The 20,519-nt window shown below is 38.3% G+C and overlaps 1 protein-coding gene across 7 annotated transcripts in view; it reads left to right on the forward strand.

The window, feature by feature from the left end:
- Window positions 1-20,519, forward strand: part of TRPC3 (transient receptor potential cation channel subfamily C member 3) — a 72,732-nt gene that overhangs the window by 14,861 nt on the left and 37,352 nt on the right. For all 7 annotated transcript variants that reach the window (XM_058293111.2, XM_058293126.1, XM_058293148.2 and 4 more), the window contains exons 2-3: window positions 4,283-5,054; window positions 11,158-11,346. In XM_058293111.2, coding sequence (XP_058149094.1) covers window positions 4,283-5,054; window positions 11,158-11,346 — 961 coding nt within the window. The remainder of the gene's footprint in view (window positions 1-4,282; window positions 5,055-11,157; window positions 11,347-20,519) is intronic.

The following is a 20,519-nucleotide window of genomic DNA, read 5'->3' on the forward strand; positions in this document are numbered from 1 at the left end:
TCTCCCCCCCCCCCAACAACACTCGTTCCCATCATCATGACACATCCATTGGATTTGATAAGTACATCTTTGGGCACCTCTGCACCTCATATACATTGGTTCACATCATGGCCCATACTCTCCTCTATTCCATCATGTAGGCCCTGTGAGGATTTACAATGTCCGGTGATTACCTCTGAAGCACCATCCAGGGCAGCTCCATGTCCCGAAGACGCCTCCACCTCTCATCTCTTCCTGCCTTTCCCCATACCCTTTGTCCATTATGTCCACTTTTCCCAATCCAATGCCACCTCTTCTATGTGGACACTGGATTGGTTGTGTCCATTGCACCTTTATGTCAAGAGGAGGCTCAGGAGAATGGTTTTTTGAGACTTAATTCTAGGATGCATTTAGTACTTTAATCCACATAGAAGGTGGAATGAATAATATAATGGACTTTCACTGCAGTTTTTGAGAATATGCAGTAACCTTTTATAAAAAAAATCAGTCCTTGACAAAAGCAAAAAGTCTGGCATTACATGGTAGCTGGTGACTCATTTTAAAAGGCTGCTTATTTATTGTGGTTCAGGTAAGTAGCTTTCTGGGGATTAAATTTTAAATTGCAATAGAGCATTGTTTTTAAGCTTTTTTTGTTCCACGGACCCCTTTGCTAGTCAGGTGAAAACCACAAACCTCTTACTAAGTCCACCACTATTATGTATTATTTAATAAATATATCACACCTGCGCCAACACATCCCCACAAAAATAATGCTTTTTTTGAATTTCAATTCAGGCTCATGCACCCCTGGTTAAGAACTCTTGCAGTAGAGAATAGAGAATTTAGATGGCTGGAGGGCTCCTTATCTCTTAGCCTTTACTGTTCAAACATGTGATTTCAACATGACTTTTGGCAGGGACAGTGTGACAAGTGCTTAGAGGCCTTATAGTCTGGGTCATTGATCCAGGATAGCTCCCCTTTTTTTATATTGGAGGTTTCCAACTTTTGGGGAAGGGATATAAGAATTGCTTAGAATCTCTATTTAGATAGATAGATAGATAGATAGATAGATAGATAGATAATTCTAGGGCCCCACTCCTGACAGATTCTGATGTAATTAATCTGGAATGGGGCCCAGAAATCTTCAGTTTAAAGGACTTTGCAGGTGACCCTAAGGCAGGTGGTCCTCAGGCCACACTTAAGAGAAATAGTGTTCGAGGTCAGATGAGTTGATGTCAAAATTATAAAAACTGGGTGTTTTTGCCTCTGAAAGAGTGGAGCAGAGGGTTGGTTGCCTTTGAATATGCCAGATAGTTTTCAGAAAGAACTTTTCATCCAATTACTTTGAACTAAGACCCCACAATTTGCACACTTTGTTTCATAAAGCATGAAAACATTAGTTTTGCCTTAGATTATTTTGTCAGATATTATCAGCCATCCACATCAGCCACGAAGGAGGTTAAATACAGTCCCTATAGAGTATCTGATTTTATGTCACTGGTACTCTGGTGCACTTACCAGGAAGAAGTCCTCGCAGAATGTATCCTTGCCACGCTGAGTGTGCTTACCCATAGTCTGAAGGCAGGAAACTTGCAAAATGATTTCAGTGTTAGCATCACTAAAGTTAAGCATCCTTTTCCACTCACCCTCATTCTTCCCTCACATATCACACCACCGTGAGTCCTCAAGCCAACTAGAAGTTATGCTCTGCCAAGACCAGCTGAGACTGGGGACATGATGATGTGTTGTGGAGGAACTGAACTGAGGCTTATGCCATTCCATCAATCCAGATTAACAAAGCTCATCTTAATACCATTCAGAAAATTATTTTTTTTAAAAAGCACTTCCTACTCTGTATACATCATGAAGATAAGTAGCATTTTCTCAGCTCTTTTATTTTGAAATAGCAATATAGTTTGGTCTAATTGAGAAATCTAACTTCACACTTAACTCAGTGTTAGAATTTTTTAAAGACAAAGTGACATGTGATTTGTGTTGTGTAGTACTAAAATCACACATTTCAGCCCAAATATCCAATATGAAAAAAAAAGAAATGAAAGAAAAAATACTTAGAAAAAATGCAAAAATACTAAAAAATATAAAGAAAAACACACAAAAGAATCATTAATTTTCTTGTATTCTCAAATCAGTTCTTTGAAAGGAAAGCATGGAGTTTTTAATATGTGGTTTTCTTTATAGGTAGCAAGCATTACATGAAAACTGCTTCTCATTAGATTTGACACTTTAATAATGAAATTATTTCCCCAAAGATAACCCATCTGAGTTCCATCAGATAACTCATCTGGATTTCTGTGAAAATATAGACTCTGTATATCTATTCTATGTATATATTCTATCTTATCGATATAGTCTGTAGTCACATATTATGGTAATATATTATGAATGGTAAGCACAAAATTGACCTTTCATTCAAATTCTGGTCATTAGATGAGGGTTGCTTTGTAGCTTAGTAGGAAAATTCTTAAAATAACCCAATGAACTCAATACTATTAATAGTAATAAAACATACTCACTTATTGCAATAATATTAACAAGATTTGTTTAAAATCATTGTCACAGAATTTGACCTTGAAACAAAGTTCTCTTATAAACAGTTCAGTGGATACTATTTCTCAGTTCTTGTCCACCTAAAAATCATCATCATACCAACACACACACACTCTGCACCACATCCATGCTCTACTGTATATAGCTATTAATAACAGCTTCAGAAATTTTATAATGTAATGGTTACCTTAAGTACCTATGTTTTTTAAATGTGTCAACTAAGTGATTAAAATAAAATTTCAAAACATGAATTTTTATTTCCAGGAAAAACATCCACATCATGTTTAAGAACTAGTCAAAGTATGCAAGAGGATATATGTGAAAAGTAACAGCCCCTCTTCCCCTATAGCTCTTCAGGCTCATTTCCCAAAACCCTAGGTATAACTACAGTGAAAATCTTCTGCGTTCAATAATGTGAAAAGAGCTTTATTTCTTACCTTTTGGCACAACTCATACAAAAAAGAAAAAACTGACAGAATTTTAAAAGGACGTTATCTTCATAGTTTCAATCAGCAAAAATATTAGAACTGGGTAAAGATAAAGACTCAAATTTGTACTTAAAATAATAGCCATTGAAATATTACAGATAATCGCAATGTTATAATTAGATTATTTATTTAACATCGTTTTTGAGAGTCTTAGAACTTCTTTTAAAAAGCTCTTTATTTTATTCGTAAGCTCATGAGAAAAATCTGGAGAACTTTATGTATTTCCAATTTATACCTCAGGTAAGGAAACACAGGGAAATGAAATTATTCACCCAGGATCACAAAAATTAAGAGGTGAACTTGAATTGCCTCAAAAATCAATTAATGACATGACATATACTTGATTTTATAAAAGTCACGTAGTCAGTCAGGAGTCAAAAAGTCATATAAGAGTTAAACCTAACTGTGTTTGGTGTTAGGATTTCAGTCCCCATTGTCCTAGATATACGATTATTGCCCAGTTGCCTTAGTCACAGAGTAATGATTTTTCAACCATAAATCAAGTCATCTCTTCTTTCAAAGAGACAGCTACCTAATATTGTTAAACAATTGCTCATACAAGGCACAGTTAATTTTAACAAAAATAAATCTAGATTGATACTATAATTTCATAATTCCTAAAGGTCAGTGTCATTGAAAACATGAATCCTGTATTTTTTTTAGTGGTGGTGGTGGGTATCCTTAAGAGAAAAAGATAATAAACCTACAATTCTGCAAGATGAATCTTGACCTAAATACTGAGCTTTTTCTTTTCTTTTCTGTCAATGATTTTTAAAGTTAAAAACGTGCAATGACTTCAAAGGACTGTTCTGACTTAATTCTTAAAGAAAAAAAAAAGTAGTCCTTAATCTTAGTACTTTCTTGCTAACTTCTTGCCAGCCTCTGTCTTCAAGACTTTTAAGAGCAGCCGTAAGATTATTGCCACAAAGTACGAGTTCTTTTTCTACCAGGGTCACAAGGGAGGCGTGGGTGTGCGGCCATTGCTTTTATTATTACTTCTGAATGCCCTTTCCTAGAGAATAGTGTCTCTTGTCCTGAAAGTCCACCCGCACCTGTCCAGGTTCAAGCAGTGCGTGTTAGGTACGGCGTCAATTTCAGGCGAGCAGGTCAGGACTGACCGCGGGCAGGCTCAGCAGGTCCACGGTGGGCGCTGCCCGGTGCAGAAAGGACCGTGGCACGTAGGCGGGGCTGTGCCAAGGCAGTGATTTGCCCTAATGTTCTACAGTTGATTTTTCGTTGCTGATTAGGTCCGTGGAGGGTAGCCCGACCTTGAGGCGCATGACTGTGATGAGGGAGAAGGGCCGGCGCCAGGCTGTGCGCGGCCCGGCCTTCATGTTCAACGACCGGGGCACCAGCCTCACCGCCGAGGAGGAGCGCTTCCTCGACGCCGCCGAGTACGGCAACATCCCCGTGGTGCGCAAGATGCTGGAGGAGTCCAAGACGCTGAACGTCAACTGCGTGGACTACATGGGTCAGAACGCGCTGCAGCTGGCAGTGGGCAACGAGCACCTGGAGGTGACGGAGCTGCTGCTCAAGAAGGAGAACCTGGCGCGCATCGGCGACGCCCTGCTGCTCGCCATCAGCAAGGGCTACGTGCGCATCGTGGAGGCCATCCTCAACCACCCCGGCTTCGCGGCCAGCAAGCGCCTCACCCTGAGCCCCTGCGAGCAGGAGCTGCAGGACGACGACTTCTACGCCTACGACGAGGACGGCACGCGGTTCTCGCCCGACATCACCCCCATCATCCTGGCCGCGCACTGCCAGAAGTACGAAGTGGTGCACATGCTGCTGATGAAGGGGGCCAGGATCGAGCGGCCGCACGACTACTTCTGCAAGTGCGCGGACTGCACTGAGAAGCAGAGGCATGACTCCTTCAGCCACTCGCGTTCGAGGATCAATGCCTACAAGGGGCTGGCCAGTCCGGCGTACCTTTCCCTGTCCAGCGAGGACCCGGTGCTCACGGCCCTGGAGCTCAGCAACGAGCTGGCCAAGCTGGCCAACATCGAGAAGGAATTCAAGGTAAGTTCTGCGCTCCATCCCGGCTGCCCTGCGCGCTTGTTCACTTCCCCACGACCTCCCCTTGGGTAGTTTGCTCCAGAGCTTGTTTTCTTCCGTGTATTTTAGGTCACAAGGGGTTGGGAGCATAGTCCAGAGCTCTGATGATTGCCCCACACCCACCCCGGATGCTGTGAGAATTCTGCTTTGGGGTGCATATTCCGGATCAGAGAACTGTAATATAATTACTGTGCCGCGTTGTTTTCTAGAAAAGGTTTAAAACACAAAACTTCTCCTCCTTTTATTCAATGAGAGAATTTGGTGTGGCCTCCTCCCTTGCAGATTCTTCCTCCTATTTTTTGTAGTAATTTGTATGATGGCACCCACTGCAGAAATAGTATTAGTTTTGAAGGCACTGTCCATTGACCCAAGCATCAGTATATCCCATTAGAATCAAAGACCAAAAGACCAATATAAAATGCTATTAAAGTTGTTTCCCTAATATAGCAAAAATGCCTCCCTGAAATCCACAAATATATATGTCAAGAAGTCAACTTAGAAATACAAGAATTGCAAGGTGGTTTGCTTTAAGGTACTTACATTTTTTTTTATGAACAAACTTTTTTTCTGGACATCATTTCCAGTAAGCAGTATTATTTATTTTTATAAAATTATACACTAATGATATATCATTTTATTTTTTTACTCAATTTCTACATCTTCCTATGTATTCCAAATGGTTCCATCTATTAAATCTGGGACAAAAGGGAATTTGGTAGTTTTGGTGAACTGCTAGTCAGTGGGACTGTTTTCAGCAGAGTTCTTGTCTCTGGTTGATTAGCTAAGAAGATGATTGAAGACATCATTTATTATCTGGATGGTGAGTTAATCTTTTCTGTTTAGTGTTATGGTGTCACATCACAGAAAAGGTGATTATTCTGTCTTTCACATTTTAATATGTTTCTTCCTAAATTTACACAATGTAACTAGCAATATAATTTAGAATAAGAAAAATCTACTTTACCCAGGGTTGCCAGAAATGGTGGGAAAGTGGTATTTTTTCCCCTTCTATACACACCAGATTCTCTGGATGTCCCTCATCTTGTCCTAGTGACCAGGTCTTAGCATAATTTTGTTATTCCATTCAATATTTTTTCTGGTACAAAACCAAAACATATTTATTGTGGAAATTTTGGAAAAATGTGTAAAAATACCAAGAAAGAAAAAAAATCACCTTATGTCTACTCCCTTTGAAAAGTCTCATTACGTGGCATTTGGAAATATTTGTTTCCTTGGATCCAAAATGAATTATTTGGAGGGGGTGGGGGTTAGGGACAACTCTCTGGTAGACCTAATAGAAAATTTATAAATTCTGCTTAGAGATGGTAGAAAAACATTCAGGTAAAATAGTTCTAAATATCATTTGAGACAGTAGTAATAAACAAGATTCTTTTTTTTTTTTTTTTTTTTTCTTTGAGGAACTGGGGCTGGAGACTGAACCTGGGACCTTATATGTGGGAAGCCATTGCTCAACCACTGAGCCACACTGACTCCCAAAGAACAAAATTCTTAATGTATTTATTTGCTCTATGTCAAATATTCAGATATCACCCCAATCTTTTAAAAATACTTTTGTTTAGTATGTGTTGAAAGTCTGCAAAAGAGGTTCTACAAAAGGGAATATTTTCCAAGATTATGTTTCAGTCATTTCCTAAAGATGATGTTGTTTGCAATTTCACCCATCTCAGTGGGGCAATAGTAGAGGAATTTGTTGTTATTCATAGTTTTCCCCTGAAGATGACTAAATCCTTATTGACAAATATTTATTGATAATCTCCTTCAAAGATTCAAAGACTCACAGAGTCACCTCTAATAACCTCGGGAAAAAGTAGGAAAGCATCACAAAAGGCAAAAAGAGAATATAAAACAACTGGGTTCAAGGAAATATCCAAGGCGGTTCAGATATCTAAGGATATTAAAAAATCATCTGAATCTCACGGTTCCTTTTTCTGGATTATATGGAACACATTTGTAGAGTGTAACATTCTCTGTACCAAAATGAGGACAGTTCTTTAGAAGTTATACTCTCTAAGGACTGCTATTCTCTCTCCTCTAACTAGATGTCCTTGTTATTCCTTTCTTATCTGCCTTCCCTTTCACTTCTTTGCCCTCTTAACCCACGTTCATGTCATAATCTGTCAGGACTTTAGACAAACAGAGAATATAGCGCTTTCACAGCACTGACCCAGGGACTCCTAGATCTGAAAGGGCAGTGGATGTGAAGCTTATTTCTGAGGCAAGCAACTGACCTAATTTGTCCCGTTTGCTATATTCTTCCCACAGGGACTTTGAACTCAACGTACTAGCCTTGAAATGGAAAAAAAAAGAAAAAATAGATAGGTATTCCCTAGTGAAAAATGGTGTTTTTTTTTTCCCTTTTCAGACACCTAGGCCCATTTTTTCTTATCAATGGCTTGTAATATCTGCTATCTTGCCCCTCAAATTGCCATCAATCAGGTGCTTCAGGGAAAGTTCTCAGCTACTCGTAGTTTTGAAAGATCCTTGAAGAACACAGTAGGCTTGAGGCTAAAAACATATGCACGTCTTTACACCAAGAGGTTGAACATTTTAGGTTATAGATTTAGATGAATTAATGGAGGACAGCTTGGTGACAGGTTATTAAAGAAATACTTTGGATGTGCAAATGCTGACTTGAAGCTATTCTGGGAAACTGATTTTTGGACAGGATGGACTCTGGGTCTAATCCTACTAACGTCAGTGGCAAAGAAGCCAGTCATTTATTATTCTGTGAGAATGAAGATTGAATTCCTATTTTTGACTAAGCCAATGATGCACTGTCCATCTTTGAGTAAGTCATTTGCCTTACCTCTCTGTTTTTCTGTCTTTAAAGTAGAATAAAAATCCCAACATATATTACAATTGAGATGTAAAGAAAGGAAGTGGAAAGGAATATAATCCAAAAGCAAATATAGCATTTTATATTGGAAGGGTATTAAAAGAATCATCTGGTAGTATAGACTACTCATTTTACCAATGAGGAAACAAGGTCCCATCTGCTCAACGTAGATTCGGGTGTTGTGGGTTCCAGTCCTGGGTGTTCTATCTAACATGCTGTAATTCATAATATTGAAGTGATTATATAGTACTTAGTTTGTGCCAAGAACACTCTAAGCACTTTGCATATATTAACTCATTTAACCTTCACAATAACATTATTAAGTAAGAGGAGGTTAAATTCGGAAGATCACACAGCTAGTAGGTGGTAGAAGCAGCATTTGAGCCCAAGCAGCCTGGCTTCACGCTTTTAGCCATTACATTCTACTGCCTCTTTTGTTATTAGAGAAAGTATCTGAACAGAATCAAACATGCTTAGAGTTGAATTTCAATTTTCCTCCTAAGGATAAAAAGGGATCAGAATAATGATTAAGCAATGCATTTCAAAATACGTGGGCTGAAGCTTGTGGACCATATGAGCGTCTTTGTTCTTGCTCTGATGTAGTGAGGTCCTCGGGGTTTCGAGTGCCTGCTCTGCGAAGTGGGCAGCAGTTCCACCCGCTAACTTTGTGGGAGGCCATGCCGATGGATGAGTGGTACAGCATAGGCCATCAAGCAAAACTAAATTAATGGAAAATTATTAGAACATGTAGACCAGAAAAATGGTCTGAACTATGAAATAAGTTGAGATGGGAACTCAATGGAGCAAACAGAGTCACCTTGTGGCGCAAAGCAGACTTCAGATGGTTGCTCTTGCCTACAAGCCTCTGACTGGAGTGCTCCATCTTTCTCTGCATATGTTTAAAAAATGATATTTTTTTAAAAAATGGTGTTCCAGGACTACGATAAAAGAAATCACCATCATCTCCAACTGTTATTATTTTCTGCACTTGGGCAACACAATTCTTTTGGCAGAAAGTGTTTAAATTGTTATGAATAAAAAGTGTTGCCCTTGCTATTTGTATGATTATCAATTCCTTGTTGCTTGCCTGATCTTTTAGTGGCTGTGAAAAAAGCAACAATACAACTTTCTTCAAGACTAGACAATTTACAGATTATAATTTTAAAAATAATGAGGGGAGTGAGTATGGCTTCTTGGCTGAGCACCTGCTTCCCATGTATGTGGTCCTGGGTTTAATCTCCCATACTTCCTAAAAAAAACAGTTAAATTTTGAGTCCCGTAGCCTGGGTGATACTGCCGAATCAGTTATTAAGTGTTTTGGTTTTTCCGCAAAGCATGGATGGTAGCCTCTTTCGTTTCAGGATAATGGAGAATTGACCGTTCTGTGTTAAACCAAATCTTCTAAATAGTCTGAACTGAGGATAACATGAGGAAATCTCATCTCAAATATTTGTATTAAAAGGGGAGCTTTCATAGATGGATAGATGGATATATATATAAAGAGAGAGAGAGAGGATGGCATGGCTAATGTGACAAAATATTATAATTGATGGATTTTGGTAAGGGGGTACAGATATGCTGAAGTTTTTGTTATTTTTGTAACTCTTTAGGGGGTTTGTATTATTTTTGTAACTCTTCTGTAAATTTGAAAGTATTTCAAAATAAAACGCTTAAAAGGGGGTGTGTGAAGCCTTATTTGGAAACAGACATGGATTTAAGACTTCTTTTGGATGCTGTAATAAAATATTTCATTAGTGGTTCAGGAATGGGAGGTAGATGGATAGTCACTTGACACTGCATAGAAACCAGAGACTGAACATTTTATTAATTTTATCAGTTTCATGGTACCAACCTTAGTGGAAACCAAAGTTTGAAGTTCTTACTCATTTTTATCTCTTCCCTCATGAGGGAAAAATGTTCCTTATCTGAATTTCTGATTTCTGAAATGGAAACTATTCTATCTGTATAACCTTTAAACAGTCTTCCTTGCCTGTTTTAACTGGTGATGTATTTTGCCCATCAAATAAAATTATGTGAAATTCTCCATGTCTTTTTTCAATTTTTGATTTTTGGAAGTCAGGAAAATGCTGTGCTAGCTACTATTTACTTAGACACATATAGTGTCTCAGGACATGTTGAAATGAATAATTTTACTTTTCCTCAAGTGGACAAATTGGATTATCATCTGCTTAACTTTCTTAATGGGCTAGAATTTTAGTGAAAGTCGTACAAGTGGAACTGGGTTTCCGAAAGTTAAATACTTTCCCAGGAGATGGCCACTGACACCTTGACTGGAACCAATAGGCTAGAAATAGAGCGCCGCTCTGAAGGTAATAGAGAATGCTGCCAATTGACTTCTTTATACCAGTCCAGGGTACTATATAAATATGCACATGAAATTAAAGATTCACAGGTTATTTTTAGCAAGGTGTTAGTTCCAGTGGCCTGGAAATTTTTCTCTCAGGTATTGATATTCTGCAACTCTTGAGAATTCAGTTACATGTAATCTGACACTTCTCTCCTCCCAGTTCTGCAGGACATGATAATATGCCCTTCAAACAAGAAAAATTAATCCTCTCTATGCTGGTGCCTGTCCATTTATATCCTTTACATTCACTGTAAACAAACAATCTCAAATAATAGCACGTATCAGAAACACTGGGAGGTTTGTTAAAGCAGATTGCTGGGACCTAGCTCAGAGTTTCTAAATCAGGAGGTCAGGTGGGGTCCAAGAATTTGAATTTCTAACATATACCCAGATGGTATAGGTGTTGTTGGTCTGGGACCATACTTTGAGAAGCAATGTCTCCAGTGTGGCAGAAGTAGTAAAATGGCAAGTTATTTTCACATATAGTCAGTTTTCTATGAACAACTGGCTTTAAAACAGCTTTTTTTGGGTCTATACAGAAGAAATAAAGCTCTTTCTGATTCTTTGGTCTTTCACCCTTAGCATTTAGCTTAAGTGCATACCATTTTCAGAGCTGTCTCCTCTGGTTGGACAGGTTGTAGATGGGTATCTGGCCAAGGAGACAAATAGGGGCAAATCCAACAAGTATCTAATTTGCTGAACCTAGCATCCAGAAAGGAGCTGTGCTTCTCCTCCCCCTGCCAGAGGAAGGGACACATTTTTCAAATTCACACAAACCCCAAACACTTTCGACTGAATTAAAGCACATTCTTTATATTAAACTGTAAATATCTTATTCTTAGAATGACTATCGGAAGCTCTCCATGCAATGCAAAGACTTTGTAGTGGGTGTGCTGGATCTTTGCCGAGATTCTGAAGAGGTTGAAGCCATTCTGAATGGAGATCTGGAATCAGCAGAGCCTCTGGAGATGCACAGGCATAAGGCTTCTTTAAGCCGTGTCAAACTTGCCATTAAGTATGAAGTCAAAAAGGTAAATGGTTCCATTTTCATCCAGCACCATATTGGAATAAACATGCAAAATATCAACTATGCCATAATCCCAGAAAGAAGTCTTTTTTTTTTAAATAATAAGAATAGTTGGTTTTTTTCCCTTCGTGAAAAGGATTAAGTGAAATATTGTGGTAAAGTTGGGAATCAGAAGTCTAGCTTCTTTCCAGTGTTTATGGGTTGTGGGACCTTGGATAAATCATAAATCTTCAAACTTCTGTTTCCTCATATGTAAAAGAAAGATAGTATCTCTTACCTATCTCAGGGTTTTACGGGGTTTAAATGGAGAGAAAATTACAAAACACTTCGTTACAATACAATTGATAATAAATTAATACAACCTGTTACTTGTATACATTTTTATAAGGCACTGATACATGTACTATTCCTTTCACCTATTAAGTAGGTGAGATAGATGAGAATTCCGTTTTACAAAGAACTGAGATTCATTCAGCATAAGTGACATATTTAAGGTCACACAGCCATGGAGTTAGTCATGCATTTGCCGAATATGTGAGTATTATTTTTTCCTTTGGTTACTGTCAAAAAGCTGTTTTGTGTATGTGTGTGTATGTGTGTGTGTATTTCTTTGCTAACTTACTTGGTTTGGGCTTTTACAATGCTCATGAAAATAGTAGTTAGGATGTTGCACTATAATAAAAAATTCAGTTACTCAGAATCCAACAACGTATATGTATTTTTATAAGTTAAATTTTGTTGTGCTTTAAGAGAAGCAGATAAATCACAAAGAAGTAAGCTGTTGTCAGGAGTACATCTGGTTTTATGAATTGGTCAATCTTGGTGCTACAGAGCCTTCTCTCCTTCCTGCAGTGTGGTATGCCATGGTGCTTAAGAGGGGTGGCTCTGGAGCCAACCTGCAAGGGTTCAAGTCCTGGCTTTACCATATGATCGATGTATGGCTATGGGCTAGTCACCTAAATAGTCAAAGTCTCAGTTTCCTCATTTAGTACAGTGACAATAATAGTCATTATTTAGTCATTTGTTTTGAGGATTAAATGAGATAATGCATGTAAAGTAGTTAGCATAGGGCTAGTACATGGTAATTATTCAATGAATATTCATTTATTTAATTTCTACATGAAAATTCATACTTAGAATGATAACTCAAACAAATTTAGTCTGAGGTCATCAGAGACAGGTTTCATGTTCCCTGTACTGGTCCAGGTCTTTGTTAGTGGACCACAGCCAATTTAAGCAAGAAGAAATGTATAAGGGATATTAGAAAGTTCAAGAATCTTTAGGAGAGGTGGAGGAATAGATTTATCTAAGCTGACCATCCAGAAACCTCATTCAGAACCAGGTCCTGAACAGGTCTGATATGTGAGCTTCTGCAGCCCAAACAGAACAATTCTACTGCTGCCCAAGCCTAGCTCTTGCAGTAGCAAAAAGGATGTCCTGAGTCCTACCTGTTCTTTTATGTTCCCCTTCCAAATCTGAGGCTTGCATACGGGCATCTGACCTCAGTCAATGTCTGCACCCTCACAGCAAATGAGAATGGGGAAATGTATACTTGTGTGAGTGTGTGTGTGAGTGTATGCATGTGCAGATGCACATACATGTGTATTCTAACACAATATAAAGATCTTCCATATAGAGTGTACCCAAGACTTTGGCCAGCCATTAATGACAAATCTCTCCTCTACTTTGTAAAACAGTGAAATGTGAGAATTCTCAGTAAAGACTGAAGTAAAATAACTTTTCAAGGAATTACCAGTTACCAGTATTCAATTGGTCAGACTGCCCTCCTCTCAGAGCATTCTGTTTAGTTGAAGTTTTTCTTTATTGGGGGAAAAGATAATTCTGAACCAGATTGATAAAAACTCTCTGGATATTTATGCACAGATCTTGCAATATGAATCTCTTCTCGTTGGCACCTGAAAGCAGAGAATTGATATCAATTGTCATTTGTTCTTTATCATTGCTTTGAAAGTGCCGTATTAACACAGACAGCTTGTCTACGGATGTGCTTCTATTAAGCAGACTGTCCTGTATAATGACTATTTTCCTGCATGCTGATAATAAATAAATAATATATAGGCCACCATGTAGGAGGTATCATTAATAATGAATTTGCCTTTGGTCAGTCACCAGGAAACCAAGATGTATTTGGAATTAAAACAAAGATTTAGGATTTTACAAGCATTTTTTGTTTTGTTTGTTTGTTGCTACAAAAGGAATGTTAATTAAAGTCTTTCAAATCTTATATGATAAAGACTTTGCAGCTGCGATTAAGTTAAAGATCTTGAGGTAGGAAGATTGTACTGGTTTATCTACGTAGGTTCAAAATACAATCACAAGTATCTTTATTTTATTGTTTTTGTTTTTTTGGCTTTTACAAAGGATATTTATTTGGGGTAGAAGCTTACAGTTACCATGTCATAAAGCATAAGTTACGTCCCTCACCACACAGTCTATTGCCATGAGTAGGGGAAAGATGGCTGCCTACATCTGCCAGGGTTCAGGCTTCCTGGGTTCCTCTCTTTCTGGGGCTTGCTTCTCTCCAGGCTTAGCTCCTGTTATCTCCACAAGGGCAGCTGTAGACTGTCAGGCAAATGGCTTGTTTCTCTTCCCAGGGCCTTTTCTCTTTCCTTGCAACCAAGCTTCTCTGTGGCTTACTTCCTAGGGCTTCAGCTCAAAGCTCCTGCATCAAAAACTCCAACTTTGTCCTTTGCCATGTCTTTTATCTGTGAGTTCCCACCCACCAAGGAGCAGGGACTCAACACCCTACTAACATGACCCAATCAAAGCCCTAATCATAGTTTAATCACAACCAGGTACAGACCAGTTTACAAACATAATCCAATATTTCTTTTTGGAACTCATGAACCATATCAAACTGCTATACTCCACCCTCTGAATTCCAAAAAGACATTATAATATTCTAAAAAAAGTTAAAATCAGTAGCAATGCTAAGTAGAGAATCACATTGCAATTAGTTTAAAGAAATACAGTTTGTCTTGGGGAAAAGTCCCATCTGCTATAGACCTCCGAAACTTACAAAAAAATTTATCTCCTTCCAATACACAAATGGACAGATAAGGGATAAACATTTTCATTATCATAAGGAGAAATTGGTTGGGTAACAGGACTCACGGTTTCTCTACAGTTCAGTAAACCTGCAGGGCATTCTTCATTAGATGTTAAAGTCTGAAAGTCATTCTTTTTTTTTTTTTTTGGTCTTCATTTATTTTTTTAAAGTTACATTCAAAAAGTATGAGATCCCCATATACCCTCCACCCCTGTCACCCCACTACTCCCCCCATAACAACAACCTCCTCCATCATCATGAGACATTCATTGCACTTGGTGAATACATCTCTGAGCACTGCTGCACCTCATGGTCAATGGTCCACATCATAGCCCACACTCTCCCACGTTTCATCCAGTGGGCCATGGGAGGACATACAATGTCTGGTAACTGTCCCTGCAGCACCACCCAGGACAACTCCAAGTTCCAAAACGCCCCCACATCACATCTCTTCCTCCCACTCCCTACCCCCGGCAGCTACCATGGCCACTTTCTCCACACCAATGCCACATTTTCTTCAATTACTAATCACAATAGTTCATGAATAGAATATCAGTAAGTCCACTCTAATCCATACTCTATTCCTCCATCCTGTGGACCTTGGAATGGTTGTGTCCACTCCACATCTATATCAAGAGGGGGCTTAGATTCCACATGGATGCTGGATGCAATCCTCCTGCTTTCAGTCATAGGCACTCTTGGCTCCTTGGTGTGGTGGTTGACCCTCTTCATCTCCCTGTTAGCTGAGTGGGGTAAGTCCAATAAACCAGAGTGTAGGAGCTGAAGTCGGTTGAGGCTCAGGGCCCTGGCTATCACATGGTCAGTCCAGAGATTCAGGTCCCCTGGGTATACACTAAACCCCAGCACCAACTACAGATCCGGTAAAAGTAACAGGAGAGACTTGTGAACAAAGTTCACATCTGAGTCCAACTCCATCACACAGAAACACAAACTCCAAAGTAAGGCCAACTGACATGGCGCTGAACACCATCTGCCATGACCATAGAACCTGTGGGTCTCTGTAGGCCTCAGAAGAACCAATACCTGAGCTTATATCTACTTCACAAGTATCTTTGTAAGAGGGAGGCAGAGGAAGATTTGACACACACAGAAGAAATGAAAGGAATTGGAATGTGACCATGGAGGCTGAGACTGGAGGGATGCAGCCACAAGCCAAAGAATTCTGGTGGCCACCAGAAGCTGGGGGAGTCACTGAACAGATTCTCCCCTAAAGCATCCAGAGGGAGCACAGCTCTGTTGACACTTTGATTTCAGCCCGATGATGCTGATTTTGAGCTTCTGGCCTCCAGAGTTGTGAAAATATAAATCTCCGTTGTTTTAAGCTACCTGGTTTGTGGTAATTTGGTATAGCAGCCATGGAAAATATTTAATACACCTAGGAGTCAAATAATAAGTTCAACACAGGCCTTGAAGAGCTTAATGGCAGTTAATCCAGAAAATGTAAATGTAGGAATAGGAGATACATGAACACATGTGCTCATGAACATACATGAACATCTGGGAAAGGACTTTCCAATAGAAAAGCAGTAGAAGAGATCATAAAACAGAAGTATAAATGATTTGATCACATATAATTTAAAATCTCTATATGTTAGAAAGGTTATAAGCAAAGAATAAAGGGCAAGCAAACTGGGAAGAATGAGTTCCTCAATTACAATTTACAAAGGATTGATTTTCTCAATACCCAAAGAGCTCAAGCAAATTTATAAGGAAAGCATTCAGAGCAAAGGGCTTGAATAGGTAGTTCACAGAAGAGAAAATTCAGATGACTAGCAAGCATATTTGAAATTTTCAAACCCTCTAATAAGCAAAGAAATGTAAACTAATATTCAAATACCATTTTCCCTCTTTCAAATGATCAAAGAACAAAAAATTGTAATTCTCCACGCTGCTGGTGAAAGAGACAAACATTTGCTCTTGGTGGGGAATAGAAAGTCATGTCTCTTTGCTGTCAGGGAGTGGACTTTGAGAATAATTCATCCTAGAATAATTTCTGAGAGATCCCTGAGGTAAATCGTATAAGTGGAAAGATATTAAATACTATTAGTATTTGTAGAGTTATCTGCATTATTCTACGAAGAACAGAATGGAATAGAGTATAAGATAAAATTTTATTTTCTGAAAATGGGTACAAGAAAATAAACTTTTATGCAAACACACTCATTTTGCCCAGTTAGAATTGTGGGCTGTCTGTCCAAAAAGTCTTGCATTCTAACTGTACCTCTACTCTGTTCTGTGATTTGAGGCTGAACATCAACCACTTCCTCCATAGAAATAATGAGGATTCCATCTGTTTCACAGTGAGCTATGTCTACTGCGAGGAAGCCCTTGAAAAAATAGAAGATATAAGAACTCCATTGACCATTGAACCTGGAGAGCGGGGTTCTAGGGAAGAGGACACTGTTTCCTGAGTCCTTTCTCTCTGCTCTCGTATTTCCTCCACAGGGGCATGAAGTGTAATTGCAGAAAATTCATCTTTTTTTTTTCTTTTAAAAAGGCACCCGGCAATACAAACACATGAAGTTATCCACTGATTATGCAGGAAGCGTGCAGGGACTGCCCAGAATTTGAGAAATACTATGAGAGAGGGGAAAGTATTCTACAGAAGTGGGGTGCACGTGCTGTGCAGCCTCTGCGCAGGCCTGGTCCTGTGACCTGCTCTGTGCAGTGTCTAGACCAGGTTTATGCTCAGGCACTGGGAGATGATAGAGCACTTTGCACTCAGCGGGTTCAAAAATCCTGAAACCGGTGTGAGGTTCCTTTTCGGTTTTCACTTCACAGCCCAAAGAACTTTAAAAAGAAATCAAATTGCCTAGTTTTTATTCACAAGTATATTTTCTTTTACGTCTCACAAAGTGCGACTGACAATGCCATTAAAAACAAGAACAGAATGTACCTACAAGGTTTGTGCACAATAATACTCCCAGGAAGATAGTTCTTGTTAAGTCTGATTTGATGGAGGCAGTATAATGTGAATTTTTTAATTTTAAAATTATTCATTTGTTTTCCATAACCTGTCCTGATTGGTGGCTTGGTTTATAATTTACTGGTCATTTTGGCAGAAGGAAAAAAACACATTGTTTTCAATGCTACAATAATTTTGTACCATTGGAAGATTAAGATTTTCTTCTGTGTCAAGAATTCTTCCTTTAAGTCAGAAAGCCTCAAATAAAGGAATTACTTTTGTAACGATTTCAATTTGCTGGTTGACTGAAGTCAGGAAACAGCATCCAAATTTTATCCACTTGGCTATAAATGGTGTGGTGTTACAAGGATATTTGTGAGGAGGTAAAGCAGTTTTAAGAGATAAAGGTCACTGCCCTATTTTGAAGTCATTGAGAGGACAAAATCATCTTCTAGAGGGATTATCTTTTTTGCCTTCAGTTGCTACTGTTGTATTGGTTTTATTTTCTTTTTAAAAATGCCCCTTGTGTACTGGTGTTAGGGTTTAAAATCATTGGAATAAAATGGCTACTTGTGTTTTCTTTCATGAATTAAAAGGAATCAATAGATGCCATGTGGTACTGTATTATCTCAAATAAGAAGAGTAGAATTCTTAGTAGAGAAAATATACCTGTTAAACTGAATTTTAAAATGTAACACACAGATGCAAACATCATGGTTTTGACTACCCTTTAACATACGCTAAATGTTCATAATATATCATAAAAGTAACAAGTCAAAGATGGATCATATTATGTATGCCATATTGAAAGAACTATTTCCATCAAATCTTTTAAGCTGTGCAATCTTTATATAATGTAATTACTGCCATGTTCAAATTTTAAAAGATTGGTCCAAAGAGGAGGGCAGGAAAAGACATTAATAAACGTTAATAGTTATTAATGTTTTAATAAATATTTCTGTCTTCAAGAGTTTAAAGCTTGACAAAGAAAGACCAGACACAAATGGGAAATCTGCCCATCGATTTGATATGGACACATCTGCCTGTCTCTTAACACTGGAGATTTTCTATCTTGCATCAGAAACCCTTAGCCTACAAGAAAGTGCATAGTTGACTTCCCCATGCTATTCTGATGTGATGACATTACATGCTCCACCTGTAGCTTTCCTTGAATGTACCTAATCCTAGCCTGGATGGAGGTACCAGAACTGCCTTTTATTTGTAACTTCCCACAGTTGCAGATCCTTGGAACACCAAAACATTTGGATGAACATTTAAATTGACTATTTTAAATTCTGTTTATAGATCTCGAAAAGCTTATGGAGTCTAAGTGTCTATTTTAATAGCTTACATTTGTTGAGTTCTTACTGTGTGCCCTAGAGTAGCAATCACTTATCTTTTACTGCAACACTGATGCTCCATTAGACTTCCTAAAGTAGGGACATTTGGTGATTGAATGAATGAAAGAGATGGATATTTAGAAACTATAGATGGGATGTGAAGGAGGGGTGAATTAGAGAGGAAATGATCCAGGGGCAGAGGCGGAAGTTTGGAGAATTTCTAAATAAGAATCTTAGGAAGTTGTTGCTTAGACCCCAGGAAGCCTTTCATCTTGATTAAATCCACATTTTATCATGAGTTCAAATAATGATCGTATTAGTTTATGAAATGTGTGCAAAAATTAGAACCTTGGAAGAATGACAAAAATCTTGAGTTTGAGAAAGAATATCTAATATACACTTAGAGGCCAGGAATGAATAGTGGACATCAGGATCCAGGATTTTTATAATTGAATTGAGATGAATTTATAAGATAAAATATGCTTTTTACACTAAACTCATGAAGCAAGAAAAAAATGATGTTTTCTTTTTAATTCTTTAAATTCCCCAACTCCTGCTAGTTAGTATTATTGCAAAGAATTCAGCATTATTTCAAATCTAATATTTATAAATATATTCTCATCCCTCTTTGTTGGTGGGTTATTAAGTTCTCTTGCACAATGGGACCACCAGACGGTCATCACTGGATTTCCCAGAGCACAGATGCACATTGGGGAGAGAACTGGAATTTTGTGGAAATTGGCCCTCCACTGCTTATCATGGCAGGTGGGGCTTTTTAAAAAATTATTAAAGGAATTGATGGGAAACTATATACCAATAAGTGGAAACTTGCTCATATACTTGTGGGTGTGCTATTGGTAAGTAGCCACATAACTTGAGGAAGTACCCAGAATTACTGAGAATCATTGGGATCACTGACAAGAAATTGATTAAAGATGAACATTTTGCCAAGTAGAAACTGCAGCTGCTCTCTTTGCCTCTCAGAGTTCTCAAAGACATTTCACAGGTACTTCCTAACAGGTTCATTGTTACTGTTTATTCTGTCTTTTAGAAGACAGTGATAATGTGATTTCTGTGTTGCTACAAACCTAAAAAAAAATTGTCTACACTCAGTTGATTTTTGAATGATTCCTGAACTTGGTCAAATGCCTACCTGGCCATTCAAAGAAAGGCAAATCTATCTACAAATAGGCACCTTGTTGGCATAGGTATCTTTACATGGATATTTGACTGCAAATATATTTTGCTACATGAATAAGGACAGAACTGCAAAGAAATTGAAGTTACTCTAAATAGATGTAGGCAGATGACTACATCTATTTAAAATTAAGTGGCAGGGCTAAAAGAAATATGATTTACTTATTTCCCACCAACCAGAGTTGTGGTTATAAGAGAAAGCTGGGGATAAATGTTTGTGCTCTTTTAACCTGTGATACAGGAGGCAGTAAGAAAAGGACGGAGGAGCAGATGTAGCCCAGTGGGTGAGCTCCTGCTTCCCATGTACAGGGTTCCGGGTTCAATCCCGAGTACCTCCTTAAAAAAAATGGTAAAAAAGGTTTTTTTGTTTGTTTTTTAAAAGGACAGATTTCTGGAGTAGAAAGGAAGCAGCATTTGATACCTGTTCCTGAAGCACTAAAAGTGTGGACCGAGAATATTCTCTGCAAGCTCATTGATTTTTTTTTTTGCAGATTCTCTGTAGTAGTGCCCAGGCACATCATATATATATATTTTCAACATGCAGCATTTTAGGGGTTGCTTGTCAAAGTAAATAAGATGTTTCTCTTTTAGCTGTGGTTTACAATAAAGCAAATAGACTTTTTCTTTTCCATTTTGAAACAAAT

Source organism: Dasypus novemcinctus, chromosome 1, assembly GCF_030445035.2.
Source record: "Dasypus novemcinctus isolate mDasNov1 chromosome 1, mDasNov1.1.hap2, whole genome shotgun sequence".
NCBI classification, from domain to species: domain Eukaryota; kingdom Metazoa; phylum Chordata; class Mammalia; order Cingulata; family Dasypodidae; genus Dasypus; species Dasypus novemcinctus.